The sequence below is a fragment of the Alexandromys fortis genome, unplaced genomic scaffold (genome assembly GCF_014885135.2).
Source record: "Alexandromys fortis isolate MF-2015 unplaced genomic scaffold, M_Fortis_MF-2015_v1.1 scaffold_225, whole genome shotgun sequence".
NCBI classification, from domain to species: domain Eukaryota; kingdom Metazoa; phylum Chordata; class Mammalia; order Rodentia; family Cricetidae; genus Alexandromys; species Alexandromys fortis.
Window position 1 is genome coordinate 1,847,281 of NW_026068119.1, and position 15,487 is coordinate 1,862,767.

The following is a 15,487-nucleotide window of genomic DNA, read 5'->3' on the forward strand; positions in this document are numbered from 1 at the left end:
AGTGAGCTTCCCTAATTCTACTCTAGACGTCTGTCAGTCCAGCCATGTTGACAACCCAGATTAACCAAAACACTTCTCTTATTTAAAAAATGTCACAGGCTGGAGGGATGGTTAAGATCACTAGCTGCTCTTCCAGAGGTCCTGATTTCAATTCCTGTCACCCACATGGTGGCTCACATCACCTGTGGGATCTGATGCCGTCTTCTGGTACACAAATGTGCATGGAGGAAAAAAACCCATATACATAAAGTACATAAATAAATAACTCTTTAAGAAAAGTCACATTGGACTACAAATACTATACTTAAGTCACCGTCATTTTCAAAAAAAAAAAAAAAAGAGAAAACCTACTTATTAATTCTATGTATTCCTTTAGCGATTACTCTTTTGTAAAGTTTTTCTTGGTTTTAGCATGTCTGTATACCAATATTTATAGCTCTTATTAGCAGCATATAAAAATCTAGTCTGATGATCTTTTTATTTGGAGTTTGCTATTTTTAGTAGTTACTAATATATGAGTTACAGTTGCCATTCTTTTGTTTTCTGTTTAATCTACCTTTTTATTTTGAATCACTCTTTTTCTCTTTTCTTGTCTTTTTCCATGTCTTCAATAATACAACTTTGTTATATCTTAACAAATTCACTATAAGTTGAAAATATCATAGACCCCAAGTGTACAATACACCTAAAGTACGAAGCATCCTAGCAAACTGCAGTATCAATTGTTTATCTTCATGATTGTATGGCTTACTGAAAGTTGCAGCTCAGCTTTGCAAAAGTCTATTATGTTACATGTTTATCAACAGTCCAGGAGAAGATTTAAACTTAAAGTACAATTTCTGCTGAATGTATACTATATTCCCATCAATGTAAAGTTGAAAAATCCTTTATAGTCAGGGTTCCCTGCCCTGTGGAAAGTCCAGGGTCTTCTCTCATGGCACCTGCTTTTGAGAAGCTTGTATTCTGGTACAGGAGAAAAGTGTGAAGAGTACCATGTGTGTTCTAGCAGAAATAAGTGCATATCTATTATGAAAGAATACATGTAAAGGGAAAATGATTAGATATTTATCGTATGGTCAAGAACTTAATATGAAAGAGCTTACCAAGTGAAAGTATTTACACAGAAGGGAGAGTGTATGAAAAGCCACTGACCCATAAAATAGGAACACATGATTTATGGGAACTCTAAGTAACTGAATAAAGCAAAAGCATAACAGACTTCTGAGATATAAGCTTTTGAGCTATCTGTGTTGTGTTTTCAACAAGTTATAAAGCCAGGTGGTTCACACCTGTAATCTTAGAACTGAAGAGGTGAGGCAAAGGATCATTGGAAGTTTCAGGCTAACCTAAGCTACATAGTAAGTTGCAGGCCATCTTGAGCTATAGAGTGAGACCTTGTCAAACAGCTACAACACAAAGAATATGTTATTCCTTCAATAAAATTTTATTTATTAAAAGAATAGTCAGTATTATGCAATTGATACCTTGTTTTGATACTTGTCTATTCAGTATAGTTATTCATACCAAAATGCTAACTTTTAGCTATATTCACATTTTCTTTAATAAATAAGTACAGCAAAAGGATGAAAATAATGTTACTATACAGGTATATTTTATTTAGTTCTAATTTTTAAAGTTATCAATATTTAAGAAATGTTGAGATATTTCACATTCTTCACCCTCCTCCTTTTTTGTATTAAGTGTTTTAATTATAGTTGGTATCATATTTATGGCTCATTTAAAATCAGACTTTATGTTTTAAGAGCTGTGCCTAATGGATTTCATATTGTACAGTAGGGTGAGCATAGTTATAGCAAAAAAATTCCTCTCAGAGTTTATTTTTGTCTTTCCACTTCTGTCATTGAAAGCCAACCACCCCACCCCTAATCAAACTTGAAACATTTCACTGCTCCTTATGTCTTCTTTGTCTGTTTTCTACCTTTAACTCTAGACTGTTCTAAATGTGGACACCCCTCTTGATTTAGGCCCAGACTTCTGGCCCCAGTCTCCATACTTTTTGTTACCTCGTGAAAATTTTGTTGTCTCTGTTTGAGCCTAAGCTTAAGTACTACCAGAAGAATATGGCTGTGTTTAATTTCTTTCCAATTCATCTTGAAATCTACTACATAATATTAGAAACTTTTTACATGCTTTTATTCTGTATTTTCTTAGACTTCCTATCTTCCAGCCCACCTTGAGCTCTGCAACTACATCACTTAATCAATCTATTTCCCAAACATTTTACTCACACTTTACCTCTTCTGTAGCTCATATACCCACTTGGCAGTTGCAGGAATTCTATATGTCCACACACAGCAATCAAAAAATACATACATTTGCCTACCTTCTCTATGAATAATTTTTTCTAATGTAAGTTACTCTTCTGATTTCCTCACATTGATTTTTCTCCATTCCTTTAGTGTGATTTCATGTATAATACTTTTTCCTCAACCATATTATTAGCATTTGAACACTTTTATATACCTTCATATGATAATACATTTTGAACATCTTAGATGATTATTCAAGAAGTATATCCTTGATCTGAATATTCTGAAATATATATCTCCATTGGGATATCATGCATTGATACAGGCAGGAATATCAGGAGTTCAAGTCCAGCCCCAGCCACACAGCATGTTGGAGGCCAAGCTGAACTATGTGAAACTCTGACTCAGAAATACTATATGTATATTTATATATACACACTTATATAACATTGCATCATTAATAACAAAAGCATCAGTTTTCAAAACTGAAATTCTGTACTGCTACTTTAATAAAATGTAATCCTATAATTACAGGAAATTGGAGAGAGAAGTATAATTGGCCAGAGAGAGAAATAATGTTTTCTTTGAATTTTTCTTTAGATGGATACCATCAGAATTGTTCACATCCATTCTGTCATTATCTTGCGACGTTCTGACAAGAGAAAGGACCGTGTAGAAATTTCTCCAGAGCAGCTGTCTGCAGCCTCAACAGAGGCAGAAATATCCTTACTAATACATTAGATGCTTTGTGTTTTGTGGGGCTTCTGGGCCACACAGATGCGATGACTATAGTCATCTTACTTTAGGTGGCTTCATAAGTTTTCTCCTTGGTGAATGTTCCCTGGTTTTCATATTGACTCTTTAGATATAATTATTTGGTTAGTCATTCTTACCCCCTTTCCCCCTTTCTCTCTCTCTGTCTGTCTCTGTCTCTCTCTCTCTGTCTCTGTCTCTCTCTCTGTCTCTCTGTCTCTCTCTCTCTCTCTCTCTGTCTCTCTCTCTCTCTCTCTCTCTCTCTCTCTCTCTCTCTCGCTCTCTCTGTCTCTCTCTCTCTCTCTCTCTGTCTCTCTCTCTCTCTCTCTCTCTCTCTCTCTCTCTCTCTCGTGTGTGTGTCTATATTTGGGTACTGTTTCTTTTAAACACTTTTTACCTTTAACAATTTTTACTTTGCCAAGTAAGAAGTTTCCATATGATATTTTCCTACATGCTTACATTCAGTTGACCCTACCTCCATTCCCTCTGCTCCACCATCGCCCTGCCCCCACCCCTACTTAAATCTGTCCTCAGTATTTTCTTTCTGCTTATACATGTGTTCTATCACCCTCTACACTGTGCTTCCTGAAAGCCCTATTCCTGCCCCTCATGGGCCTCTTTCTGGTTTCCTCATATCTACACACATTTATTCCTACAAAAATATACATAATATAAAATTAAAAGCTAGGATCCACATATGAAAAAAAACCTTATGCCTTATAACATGTGTCTTTCTGGATCTTGGCTACTTCACTCAATCTATTTTCTAACTCCACCACAATTTAGTTATTCATTCATTAGTTGATGGCATCTAGGCTGCTTTCATTTCCTTGATGTGAATGGAGCAGCAATGATCATGAATCTGGAAGTATCTCAGGGCTATGGGGTTTTTCAAATATATACCTGGGAGTGGTATAGCTGGGTCCTATGGTAGTTATATTTGAGTTATGTGTTTGAGGAGCCTTCATGCTGATTTCCATTGCCATGGTATCAGTTTATACTCCCATGAATAGTTCCTTTTCCCCTATAACCTTGCCAGCATATTTTGTCAGTTGTTTTCTTTTTTAATTAAGTTTTTTATGTATATGAATGTTTTGATTGCATGTATATATGTGCACTATGTGTGTGCCTGGTGCCTGCAGAGGTCAAAGGGCATTAGATTCCCTGAACTGGAGTTACAGATAAAGGGCTGTAAGTCACCAAGTAGGTGATAGGAACTAAACCTGGATTTTCTGCAAGAACAATCTTAAACACTGAGCCATCTATCCAGGCCTGTTACTTGCTTACTGACTGGGTTCTGAGTTCTGGAGATGAAATTCAAGGCCTTGTACTTAAAATGCAAGTACCTTGTAAACTGAGCTATCTCCTTATCGCAGGTTAATCAGAATTTCATTTCTTTCTGTTTCTTTTATTGGAAGAAATAAATTTTGAACAGTCATGCTTACAAATACCACAAGACCCAGGGTAAAACACCATAACAGTGAGCTCTATAGTCAGTTTCTTTTGCTTCCCATCGTACTTTCTATGCATTGACTATTCCTTCCTGCTCTTCCAGTTTTTCTAATTTCTAGGTTCTTCATTATCTTGGTTCCTATCCCTGAAAAGATTAGTTTGTGAAATGTTCCCTCAGAAAAATGCAATGAAGAGAACTGAACACGTTATTCCATGTTAAAGATAACCAAAGAATGATTTGTTTCCTGTAGTCTGAATTCCATACTTTATCTGTGGCAAGTTTACTTTATAATAGTGCCTCTAGTGGTTTATTGTTCAACTGGATTGTTAAATCTTTTCCTGGTTCTATCTGTACATAAGACTAGAGAAAATGAATTTTAAAATATTTTTTATAATTTTTATTTTTAAGAGAAGGTCTTATTCTGTAGCCTCGTCTGGTATGGCTTCCACTTCCTGAGTGCTGGGATTGCAGATGGCTACCATAACATCTAGCTTCTTTGTATGCTTTTCAAAGTTTATGTTATGCATGTATACTACTTTTTTTTGAAGATTTATTTATATATCATATATACTGTATTCTGCGCCAGATCTCATTACAGACGGTCGTGAGCCACCATGTGGTTACTGGGAATTGAACTCAGGACGTCCTGAAGAACAGGCAGTGCTCCTAACCTCTGAGCCATCTCTCCAGCCCGCATGCATACTACTTATATTTAAATTTTCCTTTTTTTGGTTTGTTTTCTGTAGGTCCACTTTGATTTTTTTTTTTGTTTCTTTTTTTTTTTTGTTTTTTGAAACAAGGTCTCTCTGTGTAATAGCTCTGACTGTTCTGGAACTCACTTTGTAGACCAGACTGGCCTTGAACTCACAGAGATCACCCTGCCTCTGCCTCCTGAGTGTTGGGATTAAAGGCCTGTATCACCACCTCCTGTCTTATAGGTTCATTTTGTAATAAATTGTTAATATTGAATTTAGCATATTTATGTGTTAACAGTTCATTGGAAGTCAATAACAAAATATATACTTTGTAAAAGTATCTTTTTTCTTTCTTTTTTAAATTTATTTAATTTAAATTTAATTAATTTATTTATTTTGGTTTTTTGAGACAGAGTTCTCTGGCTGTCTTTGGAATTCATTCTGTAGAAAAGACTGTCTTCGAACTCAGAAATCTACCTACCTTTGCCTCCCAAGGGCTGGGACTAAAAATGTAAGACAACACCAGCTAGCCCAACAATATTTTATTACTTGGAGTATAGTCTCCCAGTCAGACAGGAAATGAAAAAGCAATACTGTTAATGTTGCTTTCTTTTTCCTTTGTCTATATTTTAGGATTTAAAGTTTTTATATGCATTTAGAGTATTTTGTTGATATCAAGTTTTTCTCTATTAAATTTTGTATTTTATAATACTTTGAAATATAAGTAAGATAGAATATTCTAGTTTATATACAACCTCTTAAAATAGGTTTTTCACAAAGATCTGCCTGCCTCTGCCTCCCCAGTGCTGGGATTAAAGGCGTGTGCCACCACCGCCCAGCCTGCTCTATAAGAGCTAGTTCCAGGAGAGGCTCCAAAGCTACAGAGAAACCCTGTCTTGAAAAACCAAAAAAAAAAAAAAAAAAAAAAAAAAAAAGGGTTTTCAAAGATCTTGGATTGATTACATATAAAAATATATTCCTTTATTAGTCATATGTAATTTCATATTCAGGTATATTTATGCTTTGTGCATTTACATTACTTTTGAACTAATCTTTAGCTTATAGTAGAACTTTTGCACACATTTCTTAAGTATTTAAGAAATTAGATAAATTAGTTATGAAAAATTTTGCCACTATAGCTTTTTAAAAAGTTGTATTTGTTTTTACTTTAAGCTGTAAATGTTCCACATGTGTGCCTGGTACCTAAGGAGGCCAGAAGAGGGTGACAGATCCCCTGGAACTGGAGTTTATGAACCTGAGTCCTCTGGAAAAGCAGCCAGGTCTCTTAACCACTGAAACATCTCTTCAATCCCTCCTATACCTTTTTTCATCTTTTTATACATTTTCTTTTCACCATAAAATCTCCTTTTTTTAGGACATTGATAAATTTTATTTTGTTTTGTTTTTCTTGCTTTTTTTGAGACAGGGTGTCTCTGTGTAACAGCACTGGCTGTCCTGGAACTAGCTCTGTAGACCAGGCTGGCCTCAAACTCACAGAGATCTGCCTGCCTGTGCCTCCTGAGTGCTGGGATTAAAGGCGTGCGCCACCACCACTTTGCTCACATTGATAGATTTTTTTTTCTTTTGGTTTTTTGAGACAGGGTTTCTGTAGTTTTGGAGCCTGTCCTGGAACTAGACCAGACTGGCCTTGAACTCACAGAGATCTGCCTACCTCTGCCTCCTGTGTGCTGGGATTATAGGCATGTGCCACCTCTGCCCAGCCTCATTGATAGATTTTTATCTTGGCAATATCATCACTGCTGCTTTCCTGGTGTAGCAGTCAAACATTATAGGGTTTCTGAATACACAGTAGTCACTCTGCTATATCAGTTGAAGCACTGAAATATCATAGCATTGGTATTCATCATTTCTTGATATTTAAACTTCAGGGCCATCTTATTTGCCACTTCTGAGGAATTTGTTAGAGTCTAAAGTGTCTTTACATATGTCCAAAAATATAGTTTGCTTCATTTTACATCATGATATTTGTTTTTTTGTGTGTGAAGTACAATCCCTAAGAGTCCCTTGGATACACACAAGAAAATGTTGCTCACATGATTTCATTTGTAATTCAACGATCTTAAAATATGTATTTTATTATCTTATGTGTGGGTATATAAGCCATATGTGAATGCAGGTGCCTGAAAAGTTCAGAAGAAGACATTGCATCGCTTGAAGCTGGAGTTATAGGCAGTTGTGAATTGCCTGATGTGGATGCCAGGAACTAAATCCATATCTTCTGCAATTGTGGTATAGATTCTTAACCATTAAGCCATCTCTCCAGCTCCTAATGTAGCAACTTTGCCACCAGAAAGTGCAAGCCCTAACTGCCAATCAAAATCCTTTATTAGTATGGAAGAATTATCAACAGATTCTCCTAACATGGCCTACTTGATTTCATCTTCCCTATTTTTCAATCTTTGCATGGTTATTTATTGAAGAAATTTATTCAATAATTCAGTTGATCCAGTAGTTGAGATACTTCTTTATCAGATACATTTTTTTTTTACCAACTAAAGCTTTGAAAACTTGGCTAACATTTTCTAGAGTATGCACATATACATACATTCTATTAAATCCCAAACAGTGTGATAATCTCTATAGAGAATATCCTGACTAGAAATGCTGTTAATTACTTTATGAAGAAAGCTGTCAGCTTATAGAGCTACTACAAGGTTCCATCTCTGTGTGAAACTGGGGCTTTAGTGACATGACAGGTCCCCAAATGTCATGCTTCATCTAAATGATTCTTCTGTGTTTCAGTATTGCTAATCTGCCCAGGAAAATAATTTGTCAGCTAGGGTATAATGGCACATGCCTGTAATCCCAGTACTTAAAGGTAGAAACCAGCCTGTGGTATGTAGTGAGACTCTGTTTTAAAACTAAAATACTTTTATTTCTTTCAACTTTAGTTTTTCTTTTCATTGTTTGAGACATGTTCTGTCTTGCTATACAGACACATGAGCACTGGGTTCTAGGATGCTGTTGAGCAACTTGGAGAGCATCTGAGCCTTTTCAGGTTTAACTGTGTAGAGCATAGCAAGTTTTCCTTATTCCTAAGATAGGACCCTTCTAAGCACTCTGCCCCCTGCCTCCTAAAAGATGTCTTTCTACATTGGCAGGGTATTATAGGGGGGAACAACTGCTGGTCCCATCCTGCTTCTCAGGGCCAAGTAGTTACTTACCCTTGTAAGGGGCAGTTACTTTTTCTTGGGCCTCAGGTCCTTTCCTCACATACTTGTGTTTCTCTGTGCTTTGTGGATTACTCAAGTGGGACCCACTGGATATATTTAGGGTTCTGTCTCTTTGAAGATGTTCTCTGCCTGAAAGCCACCAGACTTAATGATCCACTTAGGTTCTGGGTAGTCCACCTGGCCTGACTTTAGTGTACTGTTCCTCAGACTTAGTTGTATAAAATGTATTGTGTGTGTGTGTGTGTGTTTAATTTTATGTGTGGGGGTATTTTGCCTGCTTATATATGTGTATGTGTGCCTGGTGCCCATGAAGCTAGAAAAAGTTGTCGGATCTCCTGGAACTGAACTTACAGATGGTTATGAACTGCCATATGGATGCTTGGAATTGAACCTGGATTCTCTAGGAAAGCAGCCAGTGCTCTAAACCACTAAACCATTTCTCCAGCCCTTACATAGAATGGGAGAAAAATCTTTGCTGACTATACTTCAGACAGGCAGTAAATATCTGGAATGTATACAGAACTGTAAAAATTAAACACCGGAAAATGCTGCCAATCAATATATGCACAATGAACCTAGTAGACAGTACATTCTTTTTAAAATTAAATGACTTTATTCCAATTAACTCACAAATAAAAACAGCTAGTTTAACCTAGCCACTCAGACAGTTTTCCAGTCCCAAACTCTATACATCTTAATATAGTTAGAATGGCCATTCTGAAGCAGTAATGCTTCACTTAAGTTTTTTTTTAACTTTCATTATCAATTATATGGGTGTTTTGCCTGCATGTTTGTCTACTCTCTATGTGCATGCAATGCCTTGGAGACCAGAAGAGAGTATCAAACTTCCTGGCGCTGGAGTTAAAAATAGTTGTGAGCAGCTATGTGGGTGCTGGGAATTGCTCTTAACCTCCTTAATCCCTCAATTACTTTTTAATTCACTTATTTATACAAAAAGAAGAAACTATAACAGAGTTGAAACTAGGAAAAAGTAGCATTCAATTCTTCATGATTCATTTTCTTAAAAGAAGAAACCTCTGGGTACCTGGCATGCACATGGTACACATAATACATGCAAGTAAAACACACAGAATAAAAAAATAAATCTTTTTAAAGTATTTAACATCCAGCCGTCAAGGACATGCAAATAAAACTTATGTTGTGATCCTATTTCATTTCAGTCAAAATGGCAATCATTTGGTTGTGTTTTAATATAGGTAGTTTTTAGGAAAACTAAGCATTTTACAGGACATGGGAAACTGAACTGTTAACTTTGGCCTACAACCACTTTACTTTGCTCTTTTTAATATTTGACAGCTTACTATAGACATAAATTAAAAAATTATTATGGCTTAAAGTCAGAGCACTTGCCTAGCATGTCTGTTCCGTCCTACAATGTACACATATCAGTATATATGGTTCTCAACTTGTGGGTCATGACTGCTTTGGTGAACCTCTATTTCCAGAAATATTAACGTTATGATTCATAATAGAAAGGAAATTAGTTATGAAGTAGCAACAAAAAATATTTTATGGTTAGGGGGTCACCACAACATGAGGAACTATATTAGAGGATCACCATAGCATTAGGAAAGTTGTGAACTACTGGACATAAATGTACACACACATTGATTTCTTACATATTTTTTACTGGAAGTAGGAGTAGATGAAGAGTCTCAAATTGAAAATATAAATGAATTTTAAAGATTTAAACAAGCTTTTTTGCAGAGAATATAAAGATTTGAGTGAACAAACATTTGCACAATTGGAATAAGACAATAATAGAAATTGAATTATATTTAAAAAATGACTGTGCATCAATCTTATTTCACCCTTAATTATGTATTTTGAGCCTTTATTATAAGCATCAGGATTTTTCTTATTTTGAAAATACCTTGACAAACATACAGGTTGGCTGAACTGACAGGTCGTCCCATGAGAGTTGTTGGCTGGTATCATTCTCACCCTCACATAACCGTTTGGCCTTCCCATGTTGGTAAGTGTTATAAGGTCGCAGTGTTTGTTTATTTTCCTCAAATGAATATCATTTTTCCTTCATTAGATAGAATGGTCATCAAAAGGGAAACTTAGAAGGCATTACTTCTAAGAAATTCTTTTGTCACTTCCAAAGCCTATCTTGTAGTCTAGAGAAAATTACGAAGTTTTAGGGATAGCTAATTTTTTTCTGTGCTACATTTTGTAGTAGGGCCACTCAGGCTAAGCATCCTAGAGTTACTATTTAATAGCAAACTTTTCATAATATTTCTCTAACTTGGCAAAATATGCTCTGACATTTATATATCATTACAATACATCTCTATTTTGCCTGTAGAATATGAGTATTGATAGGGTAACTAATAATTAGTCCTTACTATTATCTCTAAATAAAATCTGTTAAGTATAGGTTATTAACAGAATATTTTTATTTATATTTCAGATGTTCGTACACAAGCCATGTACCAAATGATGGATCAAGGCTTTGTAGGACTTATTTTTTCCTGTTTCATAGAAGACAAAAACACAAAGGTATTTTATGTATAAGTGTTTGTGTACATACACATTTGTGTGTGTGTGTTTATACATAGAGTAGATGCAGTTAGAGAAAAATCTCTTTTCATTTTTAATAGGTTGGTCAGGGAAGTTTTCAGTGGGAAGGGTTATCAAGTCAAGATTAGAAGTATGTAAGGGAGCAAGTCTTGAGTATTTCTTGGGGGAAGATCATCCCTGATAGAGAAAATAGCAAGTGCAAGCACCCTAAGGTGAGTGTGGCATTTTCAGAGAACATTGAGGAAGCTGGTGTGACTAAGTATAGAGGGGAAGATGATGACAATGTATTCCAATTTGCCTCAGTCTCAATTTTTATACTTATATTACAATGCTCTATTTCACTAGCCTTTTTTGTCTCTTGAAAGTCTTCTGGTTTGGTTATCCTTAAAGAGGACCAAAATGTAATGGGAACTAGTTCTTGAAAGGCCTTTACTTTGCCTCTGAGTTGGGGAAGCCATTACAGGGTGACTTTATATCTTAATAAAATTACTCTAGGTATTATATTGCTAGTGGACTGGACAGGATTGGAGTGAGAAGGGTAAAATTAATGGCATCAGTGAAACCAGTTAGGAAGATATTGCTAGTAATCTAAGCAAAAGATAATAAAGCTTTATCATGGTGTGTAGAAGATAAGTGTGCTAATAATGAATATTTTCCATGCATTCACTGTCTTTCAGGAACACTAGAATTCAATATCTGGAACTTTATAATTTTTTTGAAATGCTTTTGTTTTTTTTTTTCACAATTTAATTTGCATATTGTCCTCAAATAATAAATGAGGTTAATCACTTTCCTGGTTCTCGTATTTGTTAGTAATTGTTTCATGAGAAGATGTTTGGCTGTGATTTATGTTAATTGTGTATGTGATCCTTCTCACAGAAATTGATTTATTATGGCATATTCTATAACCTTTGGAATCTCTTTTAGCCTCATATGTTCATAAAAGCCTTTGAGTTTTAAGTTAGAGTCTACTAAATTGCTATGAAATTTCCAACTCAAAAATGATTAATGGTACACATGGCGATGGTGTCTCATGCCTTTAATCCTAGCTCTCAGGACACAGAGGCAGGTGGATCTCTGTGAGTTCAAGAACAGCCTAGTCTACAGATCAAGCTCCAGGACAGCCTAGGCTATACCTCTTTGTCTTAAAAAAACAAACAAAATGATTAATAGTTGAAGATAGAAATGCTTGTTATACTGAGTCAGTTATTATACATTGTATATGTATATTGAATACTATAATGTACTCTGTAAAGATATCCAGATATTTCGTCTCAAGAAAAAAATTCCTTTTGTGTATTACATTTCATTTCTATTTTTTTAAATAGACTGGTCGGGTACTCTACACTTGCTTCCAATCCATACAAGCCCAAAAAAGCTCAGAGTAAGTATGACAGAGATGTTATTATTTATGGACTCTTAGTCATGAAATTGATTGTTCTGTTTCATTTAATTTTTCTCATTAGTAAGGCACTAATAGTACTATATTTCTACTCTTACCTACTAACAATTCTAAAAAAAAAAATAGAATTTCTTTAGTAGTTTGTGTATTCTGAAAGTCTAGGAAGCTGAAGTCAGACACATAATCTTGGTCCATATTTCCCAAATTGTGTTGTACTACTAGTTTTCCTTTCTCTGGCGTGTTCTAAAGCAAAGACCAAAAGTGAAGAAATTTAGAGATTTTTTATAGATAATTCTCTGTTGCTACAGAAACTTTTTTTCAGTGTTGCTAAGGATTGAACCCAGGGTCCCATAAATACTATAGGCAAACATTTACCATGGATATGTAAGTCCTATCTCTCTGCCATAAAAGTCATTTAGTATTTAATTCAGATGTTTGTATAGATTAATATTCTCTTTAAAGCATGGTAGTCAGAGGCTGGAGAGATGGCTCAATGGTTAAGAGCACTGACTACTCTTCCAGAGGACCTGGGTTCAATTTTCAGCTCCTACATGGCAGCTTGCAACTGTCTTTAGTTCCAGTTCCAGTGGATCTGACACCTTCACACAGACATACATGCAGGCAAAACATCAGTGCACTAAGAAAAGCAAACAAAAAAACCATAGTAATCTATTGCTAGGTATGGTGGTATGTGCTTTTAATTCCACCCAGTACAGAAGAAGCAGAGGCAGGTGGATCTGTGAATTCCAGGCCAACTAGGGATACATAATAAGATCCTATCTTAAAAAACAAAAAACCAAAATGAAATCAAAACAAACAACCAAAACTCTGTCTACTTTTTTTTTTTTGCTATCACAAATAAAAATGATGGTCACTGATACCATCCCACTTCCATTCTCCAAAAATGTAGTTACTATGTTTTCATTTTTGGGGGTTACTTTTCTAATCTTTAATAAAGTTCGATTCTTTTTATTTTTGTGTTTTGAGACAGGGTCTTATGTACTCCAGTCTGAGCTCATGATCTTCCTCCTTGTGCCTCCTCTGTGTTGAGCTTTCCAGACATGGGCTAACACACCCACCTAAAGTTTGCCTTTATATTTTATTAACAGTTGACATTAGACAATATTGATTTGGCTCTCCATGATTACTAAATTTTCATAGGTACAAGCATCTCTGCTCAAGATTATAAACATAATTTCATTGCATATGTTTTGTGTATTGATTAAATTATAATAGAAAATAAATTTTATCATTACAATTAGGTAAATGTTATTCCCTCTTCAACTAACTGATATGAACTATGTATTATTAATGATGTTTTTTGCATAGATTTTGTTTTGTTTTGTTTTTATTTGCTTTTTGCTTTTACATAATGTTTTGAATAGATTTTTCCTTCATTTTTATCACTTCCTTAAGTTCTAAACTTTTAGGAATAATGTGAAAACATTTGGAATCTCCACATTTGAAGGATTATTCCATGAAACCATCCTAACCTGATCTGACATCTCACTTTGGCTTGCTGCTCACCTGATATCCAGGGTGGTGGGGGGCTTGTTTCTTTATTTATTCTCCTGAGTTTTATCCATTATAGGGTTCTTGATTTATTGTCATTTTTCTGGAGTAAGTTCCTAAGAATGGTGAGACTTTTTTTCTGAGTCCTACTTCTCTGAAATGTTTTATTTATTTATTTATTTATTTTTTGTTTTGTTTTGTTTTGTTTTTCTGAGACAGGGTTTCTCTGTGGCTTTGGAGCCTGTCCTGGAACTAGCTCTTGTAGACCAGGCTGGCCTCGAACTCCCAGAGATCCGCCTGCTGGGATTAAAGGCGTGTGCCACCACCGCCCGGCTGTTTTATTCTTAATAATAGTCATGAGAATTGAGGCATAAGTCCTGAACTCAAGGTTAGCATTCTCTTTAACTTATCTAACACATTCCTGTCTTATGGACTTGACATCCTAGCAGAAGCAGGTCCATTATCAGCTTCTCTTACAACTTTCTCTTTCTTAGTAGGACACGTCAAATTCTTTCCCCCATCCCTCTATATTTGCTCCCTTTCTCTTTAGAGAACTAGAAATAGAAGGGAACTTCTACAACATTTATGGGCATTTATTAAAACTGTAAATTAGATGTTATATACATTGTTGACAAAAAAAGTTTGCCACATAACAGCAGAAATAATATAAACAATTGGCACTATTACTCAACATTGAACTGGTAATTATGACCAGAGCAAGAGGTTCAACATCAAAGTTAGACAACGTTTCATGGTTCATGTTCAAAACACAAAATCAGTTGTTTGTATTTATCAGCATTTTACAAATGAAATATGGGAAAATAATTTCATTTAAAATAGCATTAAGTTTAGTAAAAGATATAAGAGAAAATTTAACCAAGGCGAGAAGAAATTTGATGCATTAGAACTAGAAAGTACCAAAAGAAATAAAAGAATTTATACATACATATTTATATATATATGTATTTGATTGAGTTTGCTTCTTTATTACAGTGATAAAACAATGCTAAAACAGTTTGGGGATTAAATAGTTTTTTTCACCTTGTATCTTAAAGCTTACTATTAAAGGGAGATATTGCCGGAATTTAAGATAAAAACCTAGAGCAGAAACTGATGCAGAGGTCATGAAGGAGTGTGACTTACTGGCTTGCTCAGCTGTTTTCTTATAACACCCAGGACCACCTGCCCAGGGGTGGTACCATCTACAGTGGGCTGGGCCATCCCATATCAATCATTAATCAATACATTTCTCTCATTGATATTCCCACAGGCTAATTTGATTAATGCAATTTTTTGATTAAGGTTTCCTCTTTTCAGGTTACTTTAGTTTGTGTCAAGTTAACAGTGATATATAGAATACTTGATATTGTTAAATGATAGTAGTCCCTAAAAATATCTAGAGTCAATGAAATACTTATATTCCAAAGGTCCTTTTTGTTGCATACATGGAAAAGATAATTATAAAATCTAAGATGTATGGAATAACCAATATTGATAAAAAGAAGACAAAATCAGATAAATAAGTTTTTTTTTAAAGATTTATTTATTTATTATGTATACAGTATTCTCAGTACTCTGCCTGCAGGCCAGAAGAGGGCACCAGATCTCATTACAGATGGTTGTGAGCCACCATGTGGTTGCTGGGAATTGAACTCAGGACC

At 35.1% G+C, this 15,487-nt stretch overlaps 1 protein-coding gene across 5 annotated transcripts in view; it reads left to right on the plus strand.

Annotated features, from left to right (window-relative positions):
* Brcc3 (BRCA1/BRCA2-containing complex subunit 3) overlaps window positions 1–15,487 on the plus strand; it is a 38,064-nt gene that overhangs the window by 2,690 nt on the left and 19,887 nt on the right. For 4 of the 5 annotated variants that reach the window (XM_050124957.1, XM_050124956.1, XM_050124958.1 and 1 more), the window contains 4 exons: window positions 2,871–2,990; window positions 10,274–10,361; window positions 10,803–10,891; window positions 12,241–12,296. In XM_050124957.1, the coding sequence (XP_049980914.1) occupies window positions 2,871–2,990; window positions 10,274–10,361; window positions 10,803–10,891; window positions 12,241–12,296 (353 nt within the window). The remainder of the gene's footprint in view (window positions 1–2,870; window positions 2,991–10,273; window positions 10,362–10,802; window positions 10,892–12,240; window positions 12,297–15,487) is intronic. The other variant, XM_050124960.1, reaches the window with a different exon arrangement.